This window comes from Schistosoma haematobium, chromosome 1 (genome assembly GCF_000699445.3).
Source record: "Schistosoma haematobium chromosome 1, whole genome shotgun sequence".
Taxonomy (NCBI): Eukaryota; Metazoa; Platyhelminthes; class Trematoda; order Strigeidida; family Schistosomatidae; genus Schistosoma; species Schistosoma haematobium.
In genome coordinates this window covers 24,588,277-24,608,924 of record NC_067196.1, presented here as the reverse complement: position 1 = coordinate 24,608,924, position 20,648 = coordinate 24,588,277, and the positions used below count along the sequence as shown (strand labels likewise).

General features: G+C 41.6%; 1 protein-coding gene across 1 annotated transcript; it reads right to left on the bottom strand.

Moving 5' to 3' along the window:
- Positions 1 to 14,534: 14,534 nt before the first annotated feature.
- MS3_00005796 (uncharacterized protein) lies at positions 14,535 to 19,166 on the bottom strand. The gene has a single exon (XM_051213877.1). It carries the CDS (start codon positions 17,052 to 17,054, stop codon positions 15,651 to 15,653), a length of 1,404 nt encoding a protein of 467 aa, XP_051073504.1. The 5' UTR covers positions 17,055 to 19,166; the 3' UTR covers positions 14,535 to 15,650.
- Positions 19,167 to 20,648: the final 1,482 nt, after the last annotated feature.

The window sequence follows — 20,648 nt, the reverse complement described above, 5'->3', positions numbered from 1 at the left end:
TTGACTCTAGGGAGATTAAAGTCCCCTAGAATCAGGATGTGTGTGAAACCGAGACGGATAGAGCGGGATAGTCCTTCCAGCATACGACTATCGTACTCGGTGTCGGCAGTTGGCTTCCTGTAAATGACTCCGACTAGACACCTGGAAGTACTAGACAATCTTACAGAGCACCATATGGATTCCTCAAGATTGTTAAACTCGAGGTTGTGAACCTGGTGCACCTCCAAGCAAGAGCTTATGTATATGGCTACTCCGCCCCCAATTCCTGTTTTTCTGTCGTTGCGGAACAAAGTCATCCCAGGTAATGTTAACTCTTGGTCCGAGAACTGAGAAGATATCCAGGTTTCAGATATTCCTATCAGATGGGCCTTATTAGCGTTGCTAAGTTCACGTAGTTCATCCAGTTTGTTTGGAAGACTCGCGGCGTTCATATATAAGCAGTTTATGCTTTCAATTTGGAACGCGTGAGCTTCGTCCTGTTTTTCTGTATGAACCTTATGTGAATGGACAGGTAGCCCACCTATGTGAGGTTTGCCGAGGTGGTAGGCCCTGTCCTTTGCACGTTTTTTTTTATCGTTTAGACAGTCCACAAGTGGAATGGTCAGCTCCAACTTGTCTTTGTTCTTGGTCCTAACTTCGTATGGCCTATCCGGGTGCATGTGGATTCCAGGTGGCAATCGACGTCTATTAGCACGAAATGCTTCCAGAACTGCAGCCGCCATGTGGGAAGATGGGAAGGTTATCTTCATTAGACGGGGTCTAGGGTCACTGTCCTTCTTGGCTAGTCTCGTCACATGCTGAGTCAGTATGTGTTTGAGCCTCAAGGACTGTTTGATGAATTTCCATTCCCTGATGTCAGAATTTGATTGAGTAGGGTCTGCATTTTCCGGTATACCTTGGACAATTATGTTTCTTCCGCGGAAAAACTTCTCACGAGATTCTTTAGGGACGTTTCGTATGATACTGCGCTCAGAGTACGGTATGTCGGGCAGTATTCTTACGTTACCATCTGATTTCAGCAAGTGGCTTGCTAGCAAGACGTCCTCTACGTCGGTAGCAGCCTTAAGTGTTACTCGGAGAAGCCTCGGGTGATTTAGATGCTTAGAATCCTTTCCTCGAGTGAGCCGGGTGACCGTCAAAGGCTCTATTCTAGGAAGTTCGAGCTTCTTGTTCAATTCACCCCAGAGCATCCTGTCGTTTTTGTCCTGCAGACTGAGAGGAAGATCAGGCTTGTCAACGAGGTTCATGATAATGAGAGAATCGTCACGAACTGTTGTTAATTTACCAGGTTTCACGATGGGTTCAGGTTTAGTAACTTGTTGTTTGGAGGTCAGTGTGCGTTTATGAATCATGGGCTCTTTATTGACCGAACGAACAGTCTTGGGGGTAGACTGTGCGACTAAATTACCAGTTATTTTCCGTGCAGCAACTCTTGGGTTGCTCGGCTTAGGCGGTGATGCCTGGTTCTTTTGGGCTCTCTTAACGTGGGTCGAATCACATGCAGGGTTTTTGGCAACCACTGTTGTGTTCGGGGACCCTGAGCTGGGAGACCCGAGTTTGCCTAGGGAGTTCAGTACCGTCGACGTAATGATGGTACTGAGCCTCGACACGTCGTCGTTAGTGTGGATGGATGCTCCATCGATGGAATACCTATCGATATCCCTGTTTTTGAGTCCGTTGCACTCTCTTGTTTGTATATCAGTTTTTTTACTATCGTTTTCCAAGTTAACTGACAACTTGTTCCGAAGACCTGTCAGTAGGACAGTGATGTTACTCAGCAAGACTACGGAGTCTGTGTTGCACGTGACACACACCCACTTTTGCTCTGACTTGCTGAGTCTGTTGTAAGCAGTTGCTGTCAGATCTGTGCATGCTTCGTGGAGCCAACCTTTGCAGTTGTCGCACTGCATGCCAGTTGTGACAGCAAAACGGCATCCCGGACGTTTGCATGAGTTTTTCATGACGGTGTTGAAGCAAATTATGTTATAGATGCTTGCAAGAGCCTAGGACCTTTTAAAAAAAACACTAAAAAGCACACTGAAAACGGACAAAAATGGACAAAACGAGTGATATAAACTGAAACTAGTCTATACGTGAAAAACAAAAAAAACCAGTCCTCAGTAATAAGGGTAGGTGCGTTGACTTATATTAATCCTTGCAGTGTGTAACATTGTGCAGATCCAACCTCGGAAGGTGCTGATATTACTTGTTCCGGTAGAGAATTCTAGTAATTCACTACTCAGTGAGAGAAACGAAACTCCAGACGTAAACGATTTGATCTCGGTTTTTGAACTTTCTTGGAATGTCACCTAAAATGATTAGTCCTAGACGGAAGGAAAATATGAGACATATTAATACCGAGCTTATCGTCCAGTATACGATTAGCCAATATTAGATCACCTCGTATTCTGCGGTAAGATAACGGAAATAAGTTGAGATTTCTGAGTCTATCTTCATAAAATAGACCAGGGAGACGTTTTACCATTTTGGTCCCCCATCGTTGGACTCCTTCCAGCATATCCTCCTCATACTTAAAGCAAGGACTCGTTGCTTGAATCCCATACTCCAAATGCGGTCTCACGAAAGGCGGACATAATAATTTGAACATTTCTTCGTCCAAATGTTGAAAACACATACTAATAGCCCATAGAATCCAATAGTCTTTTGCAGCAGCAACAGCAATAGCCTTACAGTTACTCGTTTTGAGATCGCTGCTTATTATGACTCCTAGAATTTTACAGTCGATTATTTTGGGTAATACAGATCTACGTATTGTGTAGTTATTTAATAGCATCACCACACTCTTGTTAGAATCTGTAGTGGCATTGGACCATAACCACACAATCTTCAAAGCTGAACACAAGACAACTCGGAAAACAGATATTCAATATTTAACGCGGAGAAATACCTAACGATGGAAAAGGCAGGAACAGTTAATTGAATGAATTGGAGTTGATCGAATGGCATGGCTCGGCCATACAGGCGTGGTCCCTGCTGAATATTACCTTATATCTCCTAGTCATATTAAATATATTGTTCTATCTCTAGCCTAACCTTGTTCCTCATCATGTATTGGTAATTGATACGATAAAGTGAGTTGGTGTAGTGGATGGTGTGACTTCCACGTAAGATCTTATAGAGTAGGCAGTTATATCATGACAAATCTACAATTGTAGGATTAGGTCTATTATTAGAGCAGTACTAATATCATAGTAGACCATTGTTCTACAAATCCACTTCTAGTGACCATCCATGCCACTAATGAACTGAAATTATTCTGTAATACAGTTCTATCTGTCATACTGTGTATGGGACTCCAAGTCTTTATGTCATCGGCGAAGGGTAGAATGGATAACTTTGCTACAGTTGATAATTCATTTACATGAAGTAAAAACAGAAGAGAACCGACTGTACCTTGGGGAACTCCGCTGTTTACAGGTTCCTACGCTGAGAGAGCCTCATTTACCCCTACCCTCTGTCTCCAGTCATAGAGAAAGTCACTTATCCAGTCTGTAACGTTTTAATGGATTTCAAAACTTTCTAGTTTTGATTTAAAACCCGAATGGGAGACTTTATCAAAGGCTTTACTTTGATGTATAAAATTACACCAAACAGTATGACTATGTGTTCAGAAATTACAACCGATGGGGATTTCGTATCCCTAGAATGAATATTGTCAGGACCATTGGATTTAGCAGGCTTGAGATGCTGGAGTAGTCTTAAGACAGCACCTTTCTCAATAACGACAGGGTCCATCGACAGGCTGCCACAATCACAATCAATCGTTGGTCGTTCCTCATTGCTGACAGAAAACACGTTACTGAAATATTCCGGTGAAACTTTAGTCTTTTCGATGTCATCGCATGTCAATATTGACGGATTTTCTTGTACCAAAAGTGGTAGAATTCCACCGCCTCTCTTAGCTCGTTTTTTTATATACAAGAATAACAGTTTGTGACTATTTTTACAATCCGTAATCAGTTGTTTTTCATATGACTGTCTATTCTTACTTATCAACGTTTCACAAGCATCCCCAGTCTTACAATAACTAGATCTGAGCTGTTCTAAACCAGTAGCTATGAACATATTCCAGTGCTTTTACCTACGTAAGAGGTTTCTTGACTTGTTTAGTTATCGGTGATGAACAGTTATTCTGTAGTACTAGGCACGGCATAAACGAGGAAGTAACTAAACTAAACTTGCCTTTAAATATAAACACTGGTTCTTCAACTATTGAGCTAGTATCTACTAACCAATCTGTCTTGGAAGCGCACTCCTGAATGGCTGATATGTTGGCTCTCCACACATTTGGGTGAGGCTTAAACTGATCATATATCATGTCACTAGTTCTAAAGGTGAGTAAGGACAGTAGGTCAGTTGACCTGTATTGATCCTTGCGGCTAATATTACTGTAAAGATCCGACCTCACCCTGTATTTACCAGAGGAAGGTGTTGATATCACGTGTTCGGGTAGATGATTCCTGTAATTCATTACTCAAATAGTTTTTGGCAGGATAGAAGAAGCTTTTGCTTAACGGGCCTCCGTATCTAGTAGCAATGGACCCCCGATGCCTTCAGGTAAGAACCTAAATTTATTTAACGATAAAAGAGAAAAGAACAGTGAATTATAGCGAGATACTGTCCCTAGTCCTTAAGAATATGTCAAGTTTCCTTTTAAAAAACCCTCTGAGAAGTCGATTAGACTAGCTCAGTCGACTGTGGATTTAAGCATTTAACTACTCGTTAGGAGTAGAAAGTGTGGATACAGTCCGTTTTACTGTGTTATGTCTTTAGCTCCTTGGTGTTAAGGCTAAGCTTAAGTAAATACTTAAGGAGATGCCCAGTAGTGTTTAGGATGCTGTAAGTTGTTTGGTCACATCTAAGACACTTGTACTCTAGTGGGTAAAGGTTCATTGATTGGAGGTACTCTTCATAAGACTTGAATTCGAGTCCTTGAACTGATTGTATGGTTCGTCGTTGAATACGTTCCGATGTATTCTAATCCTTTCGGAGTGACATTGTGTTCCCATACGCTAAATGGGTAGCATAAAATTGTTGAAGATCGTGTAGAAGGTTCTTCTGTCGAACTGGCCGAAAATGCGCTTCAACGTTACCAGTGAAAGGTTTGCTTGGAAGGCATCTTTGTTGAAGTTAGCGTAAGACATCAGATCGTTAGATGCCAAACAGCCTGGACCTCTTTTTAACCTAGGTTGCCTCTAGAGAGGAGTTAACTAAGTTTTATTCATGGTCTGCAACATGTCTTAAATAGACTGCTTTACACTTTGAAGTATTAAAGCCAAGTACTCTGTTGTCTGCCAAACCTTCAAGTTGAGCCAGACCCTTTAAAAGTGCCAGTTGATCATCTTGGTTGTAAACTTTTCTCCAGGGTTTCACACCGCCAGTGAAAAGTAATAAATCTGACAATGTCTGCTGCGGAGGGTAATTTATACAGATTAAGAAAAGAAGAGGTCCTAGTAATGAACCTTTAGGGGCCCCAATAGGACGTATCATAGCCTCAGAAAAAGTGAAGTTACCACTGACCTTAAAAGTAGATTATTTAGATATGAAGTAAGTTAATCAGTTATTGGTGATTTGATACCCAATCATTTGAACTTATTGTTAAGATAAATATGACTGATTCTATCAAAGAATTTCCAGAAGTCAAGGCAATATGACGTCAACCTTCTCCTTTCAATGAAGGATGGTTGTCCATCTGTCCACCGTGGTCAGCAGGTTGGTTGTGTGCTAGTGACATTTTCCGAAACGACGCTATTGAGGCGAAAAAAAGTGTGTGGATAGTAATTAGTCACATGGGTAGTCGCCTAACAGGGACTTCATAATTTTTGAGGGTATCGAGAGAAGTGCTACCGGTCCGTGGCTTGAAGTTGTGCTCTGTCGACCTCCTTCGAAAATCGGCGTAGTATGGGCCAGTTTCCAGTTTTCTGGTGCCGTGCTTCGATTTGGTGGGTGTCAGAACATTACGTCAAGTGGTGTTCCTAATAGTGCCTTCTGAGGCTTAGCAAACGAAGAGTGTGATTCTTGATGTATGTAGGTTGCTTATAGGTTTTGAGGGCCGTTTGCGAGGCAGACTGACTTGTAGTACATAAGATCGTGAGCAGCAAGAAATCCAAATGAGCGTCCACGTCTAGTTGAGGGTGAGCTATCCAATCCACCAGTTGCAGATTGTCTTGTATAGCTGATACATGCAACCGTTTGAAATTGCAGAGCCTTTTGTTGGTAAGACGTATTAGTTTAGTTTTGAAGATAAGATTGAAAGCTATGATGGCGTGACCACTTTATTCCAGGGAAGACAAGACTGAGTTGTCGAGTAGGAATTATTTGTTTACGAATGTGCAGTCTAAGCGCAACGGAGTCTGACTATTTCTCCAACGAGTTTCTGATTTGACGTTTTCGAACAATCTCAGATCTTCAGAAGATAAAGAACCGAGCTTCAGTAGAGCTGTCACCTGTAATGTACGCATGTCCAGTGAAGTTGACTTTAGGGAGATTGCAGTTTTCCAGAACCAGGATGTAAGTGTATCTGGTACGAGTATGAGGAGATAACCCCCCAAGCATTCAATCTCCAAACATGGTGAAGATGCGAGAAACGGAGCTCCACACGTAAAAGATTAGATCTCGGTTTTTGAGCTTTCTTAGAATGTCACCTTAAATGATCAGTTCAAGATGAAAGCAAAAGATAAGACATATTAATAGCGAAATCACAGTCCAGTATACGGCAAGACAGTATTTCACCACCCTGTAACCTGTGGTAAGGTAACGGAAATAGGTTGAGGTTTCTCAGTGTGTCTTCATAAGATAGGTCAGAGAGAATTTTTACAATTTTAGTCCCTTGTCGTTGAATTCGTTTTAGCATATCAGCCTTTTGCTTGGAATAAGGAATCCCTTCTTGAAATACATAGTCCGAAAGCAACCTCGAAAAGTCGGGTATAATACCCTTAGAACTTTTTATGCAAGTGTTCAAACGACTTATGAACAGCCCATAAGGCCTTGAATCCTTTGGCAATGGCAGCCATGGAGTTGCTCGTAGTATTAAGGTCGTTGCTTATTGTGACTCCTAGATCTTTATAGCCCACTACTTTAGGCAATACACATCCACATATTGTGTAGTCATATGAATCGTCACAGTTATTTATTTAGATGACATTTTTGTTAGAGTTAACTTTCAGTGACCAACTCCCCATTCATTATACCAGTGAATTTAGGTCATTCCGTAATATTATTCAATGTGAAATGGTGTGTATGGGTCTCCAACTCTTAGTTTCATTTGCGAAAAGTGGAACAGATGACTTTGCTACAGTTGGTAAGTCACATACAGTTAAAAAAAGTACACCTTGACTAACCACACTTTTTAAAGATTCTCTCTTTGATAGAAATTCACTTACTCGTACTCGTTTCCTAATGTTATTGGGAGAGTCACCTATAGAGTTTGTGATTTCATAGTGGATCCCAAATTTCTCATATTGTTATTTCAGATCCAGATGAGAGATCTCGTTGAACTCTTTCCTTTCATCTAAGAAAATTACATTTACTGGAATATTTCTATGTTTATTCGCAACCCAGTCTTCTCTGTCAGTGACAAATTTGTCAAGTAGGATAAGCCTTTCCTCAGACCATGTTGTCCCCTTGATAAGAAACTGTTCCCTTCCGCAATGTTTGAAGCAGTCGTTCGAACAATCTTTTTTCATTCGTCACAACTAAGTGTAACAAGAATATTTTATCGTTGTTCCAACAGCTGAGCTTTCCTGATTTTCCATTTACGTAGTGTAGTTTGTTGTGGACTACAACCATTTGTGAATCTAAATGTCGTCTGTGTGCTTACTAGATCATCACTTTCCCTTGCATTGGTCCTCTTTCACGTAAATGTGGTAAGGAGATTTAGACAAACTCAGTGCTCAAAAGACAGTCTAATGTATTACCATTCGGCGGCCTGCTTTAATATCTGGGCTACCTGTTTTTGCCATCTGATTATTTCAACAAGTTATCTGTTTTCATTTGTTTTAATTTATAATTATGTCCATCATTCGCATAACCTATTCAGGCGCTTTTATGAAAAGCCTACGACCTTCTGCTGCACAAGTTACGAAAAAGTACTATAAAAGGCATCGTGGTGGTTGGCAATATGCGTTAAAGAGAATGAACATTAATCGTATGTCAATTCCCGAGCTACTAAATTCTAACTGCCGATCACTAATCAACAAAGTGGACTATCTGCAATTCCTACTTAGTCAAAATACGTATCGTAATTGTGGTGTCATCACAATTCAAGAATCTTGGTTGAATGATTTACAGGATGACTGCCTTGTATCACTACGTGATTTTAAAATTTATCATCAGGATCTATCGAACAATAAAAAGAGGTGTGGTGGCGGTGTAGCTACGTTTGTAAACATAAACTGGTGTCGATCTTCGTTTGTGTGTTTTAAGTTTTCAAATGACTTTATCGACTGTCTAACTCTAAGATGTCGTCCAAAACATCTGAATAAATACAAATATGTTTATGTTGTAACAGCTCAGGTTGGTTGGTTAAGAGTTGATCCCAAACAACCAAGCATATGCCAAAACAGTATTGTTCAAGTACTCATTCACTTCCTCATTTTTTATAAGCGTTATATTCCCTATTATCTTATATTGAATGTTGAGAGCCTTTGTTTGTCTGAACAGATAATCCCACGCTCCACTGTGACTGCGCTAAGATCGAAATAAAGACCTATTCACTACTTGTCTGGTTTCTTCTATCAATAGCACGAGGCTTACCTATAGACACGAAATTGGTGAGCCCTTTTTGAACACAAATTTAACCCCATTTCTGTTATTAACATTTTTTTACTTAATCGTAAAAGTAGACCTGATTATCCGTAAACTAATTTGAGTATATAACTAGTTTATTCCGTATTATCTTAAGTTATTCGTGTTATAGTAACCACTTTTTGTGCTTACTTTATTGCTATATTTGTCACATACCTCATGTCAGACTCAATAGAAACCCATAATCTGGATGATTTGTCACCAGTGGAGATAGACACTGTTATGACTACGAAATCCCGACTTCCAGAATTTGATCGTAGTGATCCTGAGTTGTGGTTTGCTCAACTAGAGCATTATTTCACGAGACACAATATCAAATCTGAAGGGATTCGCTATAGAGATTTGTGTTCTATCCTTCCTCCTTCAGTCGCCAAAGAAGTCCGTGACTTGATTTTAGATCCACCATCACCACAACCATACACCATCTTAAGACGAGAGATAATGAACCGTTTATCATTATCAGATAGTCAAAGAATTCAAAGACTTTTTCAAGGTGAAACACTAGGTGATCGGTCGCCGTCACAGTTTTTACGTCACCTCCAAGTTTTGGTGGGTGATAACACAGTGGGTGAAGCAGTCCTAAAACAAGGATGGATACAAGCTCTCCCATGCTACGTCCAACACTGTTTGGATGCACAAGATCCTGAAACCTCATTATCTCATTTAGCGCGTATAGCCGACAGAATAATGGAAAGAGGTCCTCCAACTGGATCAGGCACAATAAATCACACACAAAAAGTAGAATCAGCAAAAGACCCCGTAATAGAAGGACTCATTGCGAGTGTTAAGAGTCTCACTGAGGCTGTCACCAGAATGCAAATGGGTCATAGAAACAGGAGCAGGTCACCACAACGACCACGAGCCAAGTCACAAAACAGGTCACAAATGTCCAGACAATCTGGGCAGTTTTGTTGGTACCACTGGAAGTTTGGTGTCAACTCAACCAAGTGCATGCAACCATGCGCCTGGACTAAGCATAATCCTAAGGCAGCGGGAAACGAGTAACCCCTCCCCAGGTCACGATGACTGAGGAGGGGCGCCTAAACAGTCGCTTGTTTTATGTTAGAGACAGAAACTCTGGCTTGAATTTCTTGGTGGATACTGGCGCTGCTCTTAGCATCATCCCTCAAAATAAAACTGAGATTAGTCGAGAAACATCATCAATTACACTTCAAGCTGCAAATAAAACTAAAATCGCGACATTTGGGCAGAAAACTTTAACCCTAGATTTGGGGTTCAGGAGGCGATTCCCTTGGGTTTTCACGGTAGCCGACTTAGATCTGGCAATACTGGGGATGGACTTTCTAGAGAGATACGAATTTCTAGTTGACACCAAGAAACGGCGATTAACACTAAAAGAAACTTCGTATTACACAAAAGGCAAAGAAAGTCACATCAGCTCTCTTAACTTGATTAAAACTTCTCCAGTAACAACAGCGAAATTCCAAGATATACTCGCGGAATTTCCAAACTTAACTAAACCAAACCCACAGCCTTCTAAAGACAAACTAAAAGTAAGTCACACTATCAAAACCGAAGGTGCACCGGTTTTTGCAAAACCCAGGAGACTAGCACCAGATAAGCTCAAAATCGCTAGGGCCGAGTTTGATTATATGCTACAATTGGGTATTATCCGTCCCTCTGATAGTCAATGGGCATCCCCTTTGCATATGGTCCCAAAGAAGAATGAAGGTGACTGGCGACCGTGCGGGGATTACAGAGCCCTAAACCGTCAAACCGTACCAGATAGGTACCCAATACCTCATATCCAAGATTTCACAAACGGTTTACAGGGTATGAACATATTCACTAAAATTGATTTAGTCAGGGCATATCACAATATCCCGGTGGCTGATGAAGATATTCCCAAGACAGCTATTACTACACCCTTTGGCTTATTCGAGTTTGTACGCATGCCATTCGGCCTGAGAAATGCGGCACAGACATTTCAAAGATTCATAGATAACCTACTTCGAGATATGCCATTTGCGCACGGGTATATAGACGACTTGTTAATTGCCAGCCCCGATTTGCAATCACACGAACAACATGTACAAACAGTGTTGAAAAGACTGGATGAACATGGAATAAACATACATCAAAGTAACTGTGTTTTCGGTGTTCAAACTTTAGAATTTCTCGGTCACACAATAAGCCCAGAAGGGATTAAACCGATCAAAAAAGAAGTAGACACCATCAAACAATACCCCATACCTAGTTCTCTAACACAACTGAGAAGTTTTCTAGGTCTAACTAACTTCTATCGTAGATTCATACCAGGTTGTGCACAATTAATGCAACCTTTGACAGATTCACTCAAAGGAAAACCAAAAGAATTCAAACTGTCTTCTGACGCCATCGAAGCTATTAAACAGCTTAAAGATAAACTGGCTCAAGCAACTACGTTGATATATCCGAATTCTCTTTCCCCACTTGCTTTGATGGTGGATGCTTCAGATAAAGCAGTAGGCGGTACACTTAACCAACTGGTTAAAAACGCCTGGAAACCAATTGCTTTCTTCTCGAAAAGACTCGCTCCAGCTGAGACAAGGTATTCTACCTTCGGGCGAGAACTTCTTGCAATCTACCTGACCATTAAACACTTCCGACACATGTTAGAAGGTAGGGAATTTATAGTCTTTACGGATCACAAACCACTAACGAATGCATTAAAAGCGAGAGCCGATAAATACTCACCTCGAGAAGTCCGACACCTTGACTATATATCACAGTTCACAAGCGATATCCGACATGTCAAAGGTCAGGACAATCAGGCGGCAGATGCTTTATCCAGACTAGAAATGAACGTGCTACAGCAGTCTACAGTAAACTTCGAGACGTTAAGACACGAACAAGAGCAGGACCTAGAATTGCAAAACCTACTTAAAACAAACAATTCAAGTCTTAATTTAAAACAATTCCCATCACCTATCGATGGTATTCTAATTTATTGTGACACGACCAAGGCAATGCCGCGACCTTTCGTTCCCAAAAATATGCGAAAGTTGATATATAATAACTTTCATTCTTTGTCTCATCCTGGCGCGAAAGCTTCAACAAAACTAATCAATGCCAGATATATATGGCCGAATTTACAGAAGGATGTACACAAATGGGTTAGAGAGTGTTCAGCATGTCAACAACCAAAGATTAATCGTCACACAAATTCACCCATAGGTGTTTTCTCGCAACCAGATGCACGTTTTGCCCATGTGCATGTCGACTTGGTAGGTCCTTTACCACGTTCAAACGGTTTTAATTATCTTTTTACATGCATAGATCGATTTACCAGATTCCCTATAGCCATCCCGATAGCAGACATCACAGCGGAAACAGTAGCCAAAGTCTTCATGCAGAACTGGGTAACCATTTTCGGTACACCCATAACAATAACGACGGATAGAGGAGCGCAATTCGAATCCGAACTATTTAATAACTTGGCTAAACTTCTAGGCTCCAATAGGATACGCTGCACTGCATATCATCCTCAGGCTAATGGGATGGTAGAACGTTTTCACCGTCAGCTAAAAACCGCCCTTATATCTCACTCAAACCCCAATCAGTGGACAGAATTCCTACCGTTAGTTATGTTGGGAATACGAACATCTGTCAAAACTGATGCACAGTGTTCAGCTGCGGAACTGGTTTTCGGAACAACTCTGAGACTACCAGGTGAATTTGTTAACCCTAATACTAACAGTCAAAAACTTAATTTAGAAAATTATGTAGATCAACTACGGGACCACATGTCTAAAATTAAGCCGATTAATACTCGTGAACAATCGCGCGCCGTATATATACCTAAAGACCTAAGCAATTGCACGCACGTCTGGATAAGATGTGACAAAATAAAAGCACCACTCAGTCGTCCATTTGAAGGCCCTTTCAAAGTCGTCTCAAGAAAATCTAAATATTTCGTGATAGAAAAACATGGAAACATCGACACAGTAAGTATTGATAGGCTAAAGCCGGCTTATCTAGATCATGAACCACCATACGTGTTGTTAGATCGTTTAACTGACAAATCCATTACGGAATCGAAATGTAAAGATAATAAATCTTTACAAATGACTAAAACGGTTCGCTGGGCACATCCGATTAGTCAGTCAAGGATGTTGACAGTTTCGGCTGCAGGATAAAATCTAACCACGCAGCTAATCACACCCTGCATCTACTTAAAAATAATTTTTTTCATCATTCCGCCTCACCGACAACTCCCCAGACCTTTTACCTTTGATATATACGTGTTATGTTAAATTTTTTTTTTAAAATACTGGACACATAAGCTAGGTACTCCGAAACGATGGTTGAGGATTTTAATCGAACTCATACAACTAACACTGGCAAATACAACGAATTCAAAAAGCAACCCAGGCGAGTTTTATAATTTCTTTTTCTGGTTAATAAACTATGTTGGCTGTACTTCTTATATATTTATATACATTTTTCACGTAGACTGGCTATACATATATACCATATGAACTACTTCTAAAAGTTTTCGGTTGAGGATATGTTTAGTAGCTTGATACGATTAATACTACTATTAATAAGTAGTTTTCTAGACAAAACATTTTGGATTAAACCATGGTCAAGTACTTATTAAGGTTCTCATCATTTTTTTTTCATGTTTAGGAAACTTACGTAATGACTTAACCAGTTTCCCTGCATCAGGCCTTTTAGTGTGATCATATAACCCATCTTTATTGGCAATATTCAGATTTTTTTAAAATTTCTGACATTTAAGAATCAATAACCGTGAAGATATAGTACAGTGCGTGACTGTAAGGTTACTATGTCAGCCGCATTGATTCCACATACTTAATTTTAAACAACTTATAAGGGAACTGTTTAGTAATCATAACATTGAACTGACAATATGAATATCACGACTATGCTAACGTTAAACCAATTATTATTAGTGGCCCATACAAAGTCCTGGAACTTAACATTAGCGTTATAAAAAAGACATTTTATGTCAATAACTGATATATATATATATTCGTTGGTTTAAATATAACGTAAAATGGAAATTTACTAAACTTGTAGTTTTTTTTCTTCTATAGTAATAATATTCATGTAAACAAAGAACTTGTACTTTTCCAATATGGCACCTTGATATATCAATCTGTCCTCTTGTCATTTTTTCTCTCATATGTGCGCGACTTACGGGCAACAAACATCGTATTGAAGGTGGGTCTGGTGAACAAAAACGCAGGCCCCACACGCACTCGAACCTCTGCCCTCCTGAATGCTAGACCGCGTGCTTAGCCGTTAAGCCACATCAGACCACGGAGGAAGTGACTTCAATATTTCCTTACACCAATTAATCACTCACAATACTAATGAGTAATAGGACTTACACACTTCTGAGGTGCAAACCAATTCGTTACTTGGATGAATTGACGATATATTGCTTCAATATATCATGCATACCTAAATCAAACCAGAAAAGGGTATTTGACACAACTGTACTTGATCCGCATACTCTACACAATTTTTTCGCTTCTTAACCGTATATTCTTTTCCGTTTTGTGGAGTATTCTGATGCACCCTTGGTTACGCTGTAACACGTGTAATCAGCAGTCACTGGAAGACGGGAAGACCTAAAGCCACAACACACACAATGTTAACTGAACACTCTACACCACAGAGAGAACGAGGAATGGCGGACAATGGACGTTTATTTTCAAAATTAAATTCGCGGGGTCTGTACAGAAAGAGAGCTAGTTTACAAAACGGTCTTATGAGTCATCCTGTAAGTTTAGTGCGTGCAGGGCTTGCTCTTCTTCTTCTAAAGCGTTTATTCTTGCTTGCCCTGCAATAGAAAGAAAACAAAATCTATTAACAACATCATACATGATGATTTTAATCCCGTTACATCGCCCCCTCTCTTAATGAGGCACTGTCCTCAGTGCCTGATCTTGGGCACGGGTATGCTGTCCCTCCTTCAGATGGTACTTCGTAAAATCTAGTGGCCGGCGGTGGATCAGCGAGTTGAGCATCGAAGGGAAATGTCGTCCGATCGGGTTTTATCTGGTTGTAGTGCACCGTTATCACATCGTCTTTAGGTCGTTGTATGTTACGCAATACAAACGTGGCGGGCGATCGGATGAGGACAATTTCAAAGGGGCCTTGCCAGGGTTGATGGGATTTACTGCAACCCCCTAGCGACGTCATTGGGCGGCGTAACCAGACGCGATCTCCAACCGTATACCTAGGTCCTTGTGCTTGACGATCATATATATCTTTTTGGTGTCCACTAGCCTTGCCTAAGTTAATGTTGACCAGACGGTAGGCATCAGCTAGTCGGTTGCGAAGAGTACGTATGTACGGAACATGCTCTTGTTCTTCGTAGGGCAGCAGGGGTGACTGTATCTCTACTGGTAGGCGTAGTTCGTGCCCGAACAGCAAAATAGCAGGCGAGAATCCCGTGGACCCATGTACCGACGTACGATATGCTAAAAGGCATTGGGGAAGCACCTCATCCCATAACTCCGGTGACGATCTGCTGACAAACGACTGCAAGATGGCTTTAATAGTTCTGTTTGTTCTTTCTACGAGGCCGTTACCTTCTGGGTGATAGGCAGTGGTGTGTGTCTTCTTGATTCCTAATAGCCGGCATATCTCAGTAATGAGGTGGCTTTCAAAGGATGGACCTTGGTCGGAGTGGAGTGAGACAGGGGCACCATAACGGGAGACCCAGTGATCGATGAAAGCTCGGGCAACAGTAAGGGCGTCTTGCTGTAGAAGGGGTACAGCTTCGCACCATTTAGTGAAATAATCCACCATAACCAGTACGTAGCGGTTCCCGTTTTTTGTCGTAGTTAGTGGTCCCATGAGTCTATACCAACTCGCTGGTGTGGTCCTGTCGTTACCATCGGCGTCATTGGTGCACGGGGTGTCTGCTGAGGCGATTTAAAACGGCAGCACGTGTTACAATTCTTGCAAAACTGAGCTACATCTTCGTGTATGGAAGGCCACCAAAAGCGTTGACGAACAGCGTGTTCAGTTCTCCGTTCTCCCGCATGACCAAGTTCACGGTGTACCTGTTCCACAATACTTTCAACTTTCACTCGCGGTACTATCAGTAGGGGTTGTTTTGATTCATTCATTAGGAATAATGTGTCACCATATAGCTTGAAGTTACCCCATTTGGTGCAGATACGACGAGTTGTTACGGATTGATCTTTAAGCTCCCTCATGGATGGCTTACTATTTCCATGTAGCTGTCTTTGATAAACAATCTGTAAGTCTGGATCTGCTGCTTGTAGGGAGGGCCAGTCTGTCTCTGGAGCTGTACTAAGAATTGCGTTAATAATATCTGTGGTCTGGGGTATTCGGGAGAGGGCATCCGCGTTTGCATGTCGATTTCCCGGTCGATACTCGCATGTGAAATCGAACTCTTGTAGTCTCTCCTGCCAGCGTGCCACTTGCCCTTCTGGTTCGCGGAAAGAACGGAGCCACTGCAGTGCACGGTGATCCGTGCGCACACGAAAGGGTTTGCCCAACAGATAATGGCGAAAATGCTGTAAGAATTTTACTAGTGCTAACATCTCCCGACGTGTTGTAGAATATCGTGCTTCACTCTTATCTAATCGTCGACTAGCATACGCAATGACCCTTTCGTGTCCATCTCGAGCTACTTGTGATAAAACTGCTCCAATAGCCGAGGAACTAGCATCCGTATCAAGTATAAATTCGCCTCCGTCTGCTGAAGTATCTGGGAAGGCTAATATAGGTGGAGAAGTTAACTGAGCCTTTAAAGCATCGAACGCCTGTTGACACTCGCTGGTCCATAAAAATTTTCGTCCTTTGTGGGTTAATCGGTGTAAAGGTGCTGCTAATGATGCGAAATCACGTACGAAGCGTCTATAGTAAGAAGCTAGTCCAAGGAAGCTACGAACGTCTTCAGGTGATTTTGGTTGCGGCCAATTAACAATCACACGTGTCTTTTCTTTATCTGTTGCCACTCCATCTTCTGTAATGCGGTGCCCTAAGAAAAGCACTTCTTTTTGCAATAGTCGACATTTAGATGGTTTCACTTTTAGGTTATGCTGCCTAATACGTTGTAGGACTGCCTTCAAATTGGCATTATGTTGTTCTGGCGTGCTGCCATATACAATAATATCGTCAAGGTAGATTAAGCACTGGTGCGGTACGAGACCTTGCAGAACTGTCTGCATCAATCGTTGGAAGGTAGCTGGGGCGTTAGTTAGCCCGAAAGGCATTACTTGAAATTCATATGAGCCATTAGGCACTACAAATGCAGTTTTTTTCTATCTTGGGGTCGGACTTCCACTTGCCAGTACCCTGATGCTAAGTCTAGCGTTGAGAACCAGCGAGCACCTTTCATGGCATCTAAGGTAGCGTCTATCCGTGGAAGTGGAAAAGAATCACGCTTAGTTATAGCATTAAGGCGCCGGTAATCTACACACAGTCGTAGGGAGGAATCCTTCTTTTTTACTAAGACAATTGGCGATGCCCAGGGTGATGAAGATGGTACAATAATCTTTTTTTCTAACATATCTTTTATCATGGATTCTAAATGAGGCTGATAATGCACCGGGACCCTGCGAGGTGGTTGGCGTAATGGCATGTGGTCACCTGTGACAATGGAATGTTACACAATGGTTGTCCGATTTCCAGAGATGTTCTCCGAGAAAACAGTGCTAAATCGTTAGAGTACGTCAATGGTAGCCCGACGGTCCTTTTCACTTATTAATTGGTTATCTTGTACCTGACGTACAATCTCTGCAGTTCCCACCTGGGCTACGGACTTAGTTGGTATTTCATGGTGTTGCATTTGTACGACAACTCCACCAATACTCGCTTCTGACTTATTCATGTGTATAGAGACCTGGTATTTTAACATGAAGTCGACCCCGAGAATCATGTCCCAAGTCAGTGTGGGGAAAACCCAGAATTCATGTTGAAAAGGCTTCTTGTCAATCGTCAGCTCTAACCCTATCTTAGAACACGCTTTCAAGGGTTCTCCGCTCGCGGTAATTAAGGTAGAAGAGCGTTGTTTACGCTGAGTGCTGGGGTAAGTTTCTGCAAGAGGTCTTCCTTGATCAAGGATACTGAAGCTCCTGTATCTAATAGTATATTAATCTCAGTACTTTGCACTCTACCCTTAATAGTAACAGGGCACAAATGTTTAACATAGCAAGACGATATATGTAAACGACACTGCTTACCTCTGTTTTTCACGCGGTTATGCCCGCATTTCTTGGCATTTTTGCCTAAACGTCTGCAATAGAAGCATTCTGTTTGCTGGCCTCGATAGTTGTCCCTTGACGACCGCCCGTTCCATGTGGGGGTCGGCTGCCCTCGTCTACTATTCCGGTCAGGGAACCCTCTAACAGCCGCGGCGCTTTGAAAGCTATCTTGTAGATTAGGTTCGGTGGCTTCATCGATAGTCATCACGGTTGGTCGATAGGTCGCCAATGGAACTGACAGTCTTTCAGCAGTCAACAACCGAAGTGCCGTTCGTTTCAAGTCGGCTGTGTCAGCCGGTGGCACTCGAAGTAGATGTTCTCGCAGTGCACCTGGCAGCAGTCCTTCAATAAAACGGGAGCGTGTAATTTCTTCTCGCCCCAAGATGTCCAGGCTAGGGAATGCCTGGGTTGCTAGCTGCTGTAATGAGTGAAAATAGTCGATGGGGTTTTCCTGAGGTTTCTGGTGGCGAGACAAAAACTGAATTGTCATCTGTTGGGTGTCTACAGGCAGGGAGAAACAGTCGTCTAAAATCCTCCAGTTTTGTGGGAGCGTGTTACTGGCCGCAAAACCGTTTGCTATAGCCCTGCGTACTGCTTCATCGCTCAGATAGGAAACAAGGTAGTTGAAATGCTCGGACAATGGAACTCTCTGCAGGTACGCTGTGACTTTAAACTTCCAAACAGAGTAATCTGATGATGTTTCGAGCAGTGGTGGTTGATGTGGGGTTGAACTGGAAGTAGCCCTGATTGGAATCAAAGGGGGTTCGTCTAGGTTCTCATCGCGTTTTTCCATCTCACCTCCGACACCAGTTGTAACACGTGTAATCAGCAGTCACTGGAAGACGGGAAGACCTAAAGCCACAACACACACAATGTTAACTGAACACTCTACACCACAGAGAGAACGAGGAATGGCGGACAATGGACGTTTATTTTCAAAATTAAATTCGCGGGGTCTGTACAGAAAGAGAGCTAGTTTACAAAACGGTCTTATGAGTCATCCTGTAAGTTTAGTGCGTGCAGGGCTTGCTCTTCTTCTTCTAAAGCGTTTATTCTTGCTTGCCCTGCAATAGAAAGAAAACAAAATCTATTAACAACATCATACATGATGATTTTAATCCCGTTACGACGCACCTAGTTGTAAAACGCGGTCATCACAGGCCCAAGGTCACGCGTTTGATCGATTTTGTTAAAGAGTCCAACTTCTAGCAAGTTCACCCTTTTACATATATGCATTACAAAAGAGTATTTTTTTTGTTTTCATGGTTTTTCGTGCACAAGATATCTACACTATGTCTATTCTCTTCCAGAATACCAGTCCGTTCTAGAGGCCAAGCACTTACATGGAACCGAACAATTATCAATTACATTTATGTATTTCCATTTTGTATCTTATTATTTTATGCAGGCAGTGGAGCAGTTCTTCAGGTTTGCTTGATTTTCACCATTACCTTTGAAGTAGATTCTTCTTTACTTTTTACTTGAGGGCGACTCAAGAGGCAGGTGAGTTAACACCTGATAGCCGGTCTGAGCATGGAAAAATCGTACCTCACCAACATGGTGTTGGGTAGCCCGCTCGCGGCACTTCCTCAGATATTCTTATTCCACATTCTCACACTCTTTCTCTTAAAAGCACGCAGCAAACCGTCAGAGATATTTGTAGAAGAAATCACATGCTACAAAATAAGATGACAAGCTAGTAAATGAGGAGACATCCATGGACTATCGTTGACAGCGTTAGTCGTCACTGATTGTAAGTCAAATAGTGAGCGAGTTGATAATTTTCCCTTGGGATGAGAAATAGAACTAAGGTGTTTTCGATAGATAGGTTAATCGAACCGACGTTCCTACGGACGTCGATTCTAGGGGGAAGCTAATGTAACAGCTCAGGTTGGTTGGTTAAGAGTTGATCCCAAACAACCAAGCATATGCCAAAACAGTATTGTTCAAGTACTCATTCACTTCCTCATTTTTTATAAGCGTTATATTCCCTATTATCTTATATTGAATGTTGAGAGCCTTTGTTTGTCTGAACAGATAATCCCACGCTCCACTGTGACCGCGCTAAGATCGAAATAAAGACCTATTCACTACTTGTCTGGTTTCTTCTATCAATAGCACGAGGGTTACTTTAAGACACGAAAATGTTACCAATATCTACGTGACTCCAGATTGCACATCATCTGCACTATCTGTTTTTGCTGACGAATTCACTGAGTTCTCTGTTACTGCCTTCAGTGATTCACTTTCAGTTGTATGTGGTGATTTCAATTCATGTGACTGTAGCTTCCTTACGTCACTAGGTCACCAAAATGTAGTGGATTTTCCTACCCGTTTGGATGCTCATCTAGACTTCGTCTTCATTAATGATGTGGGTATATATGCGACTCGTAAACGTGCTCCATTGTCTAGCTCAGATCACTGTATAATTCGTGTTCTACCTAAAGTATATGGAAAGCATGGGAAGAGTACACTCTTACGTCAAACCAGGAAAGTCAAATATAGGAATTCCTCAGAAGAAAATATCCGAAATCTGAAAAACATGTTTCATACGACTAACTGGGAATTATTTACAGATGACTCACTGGAAATCACTACGGATGT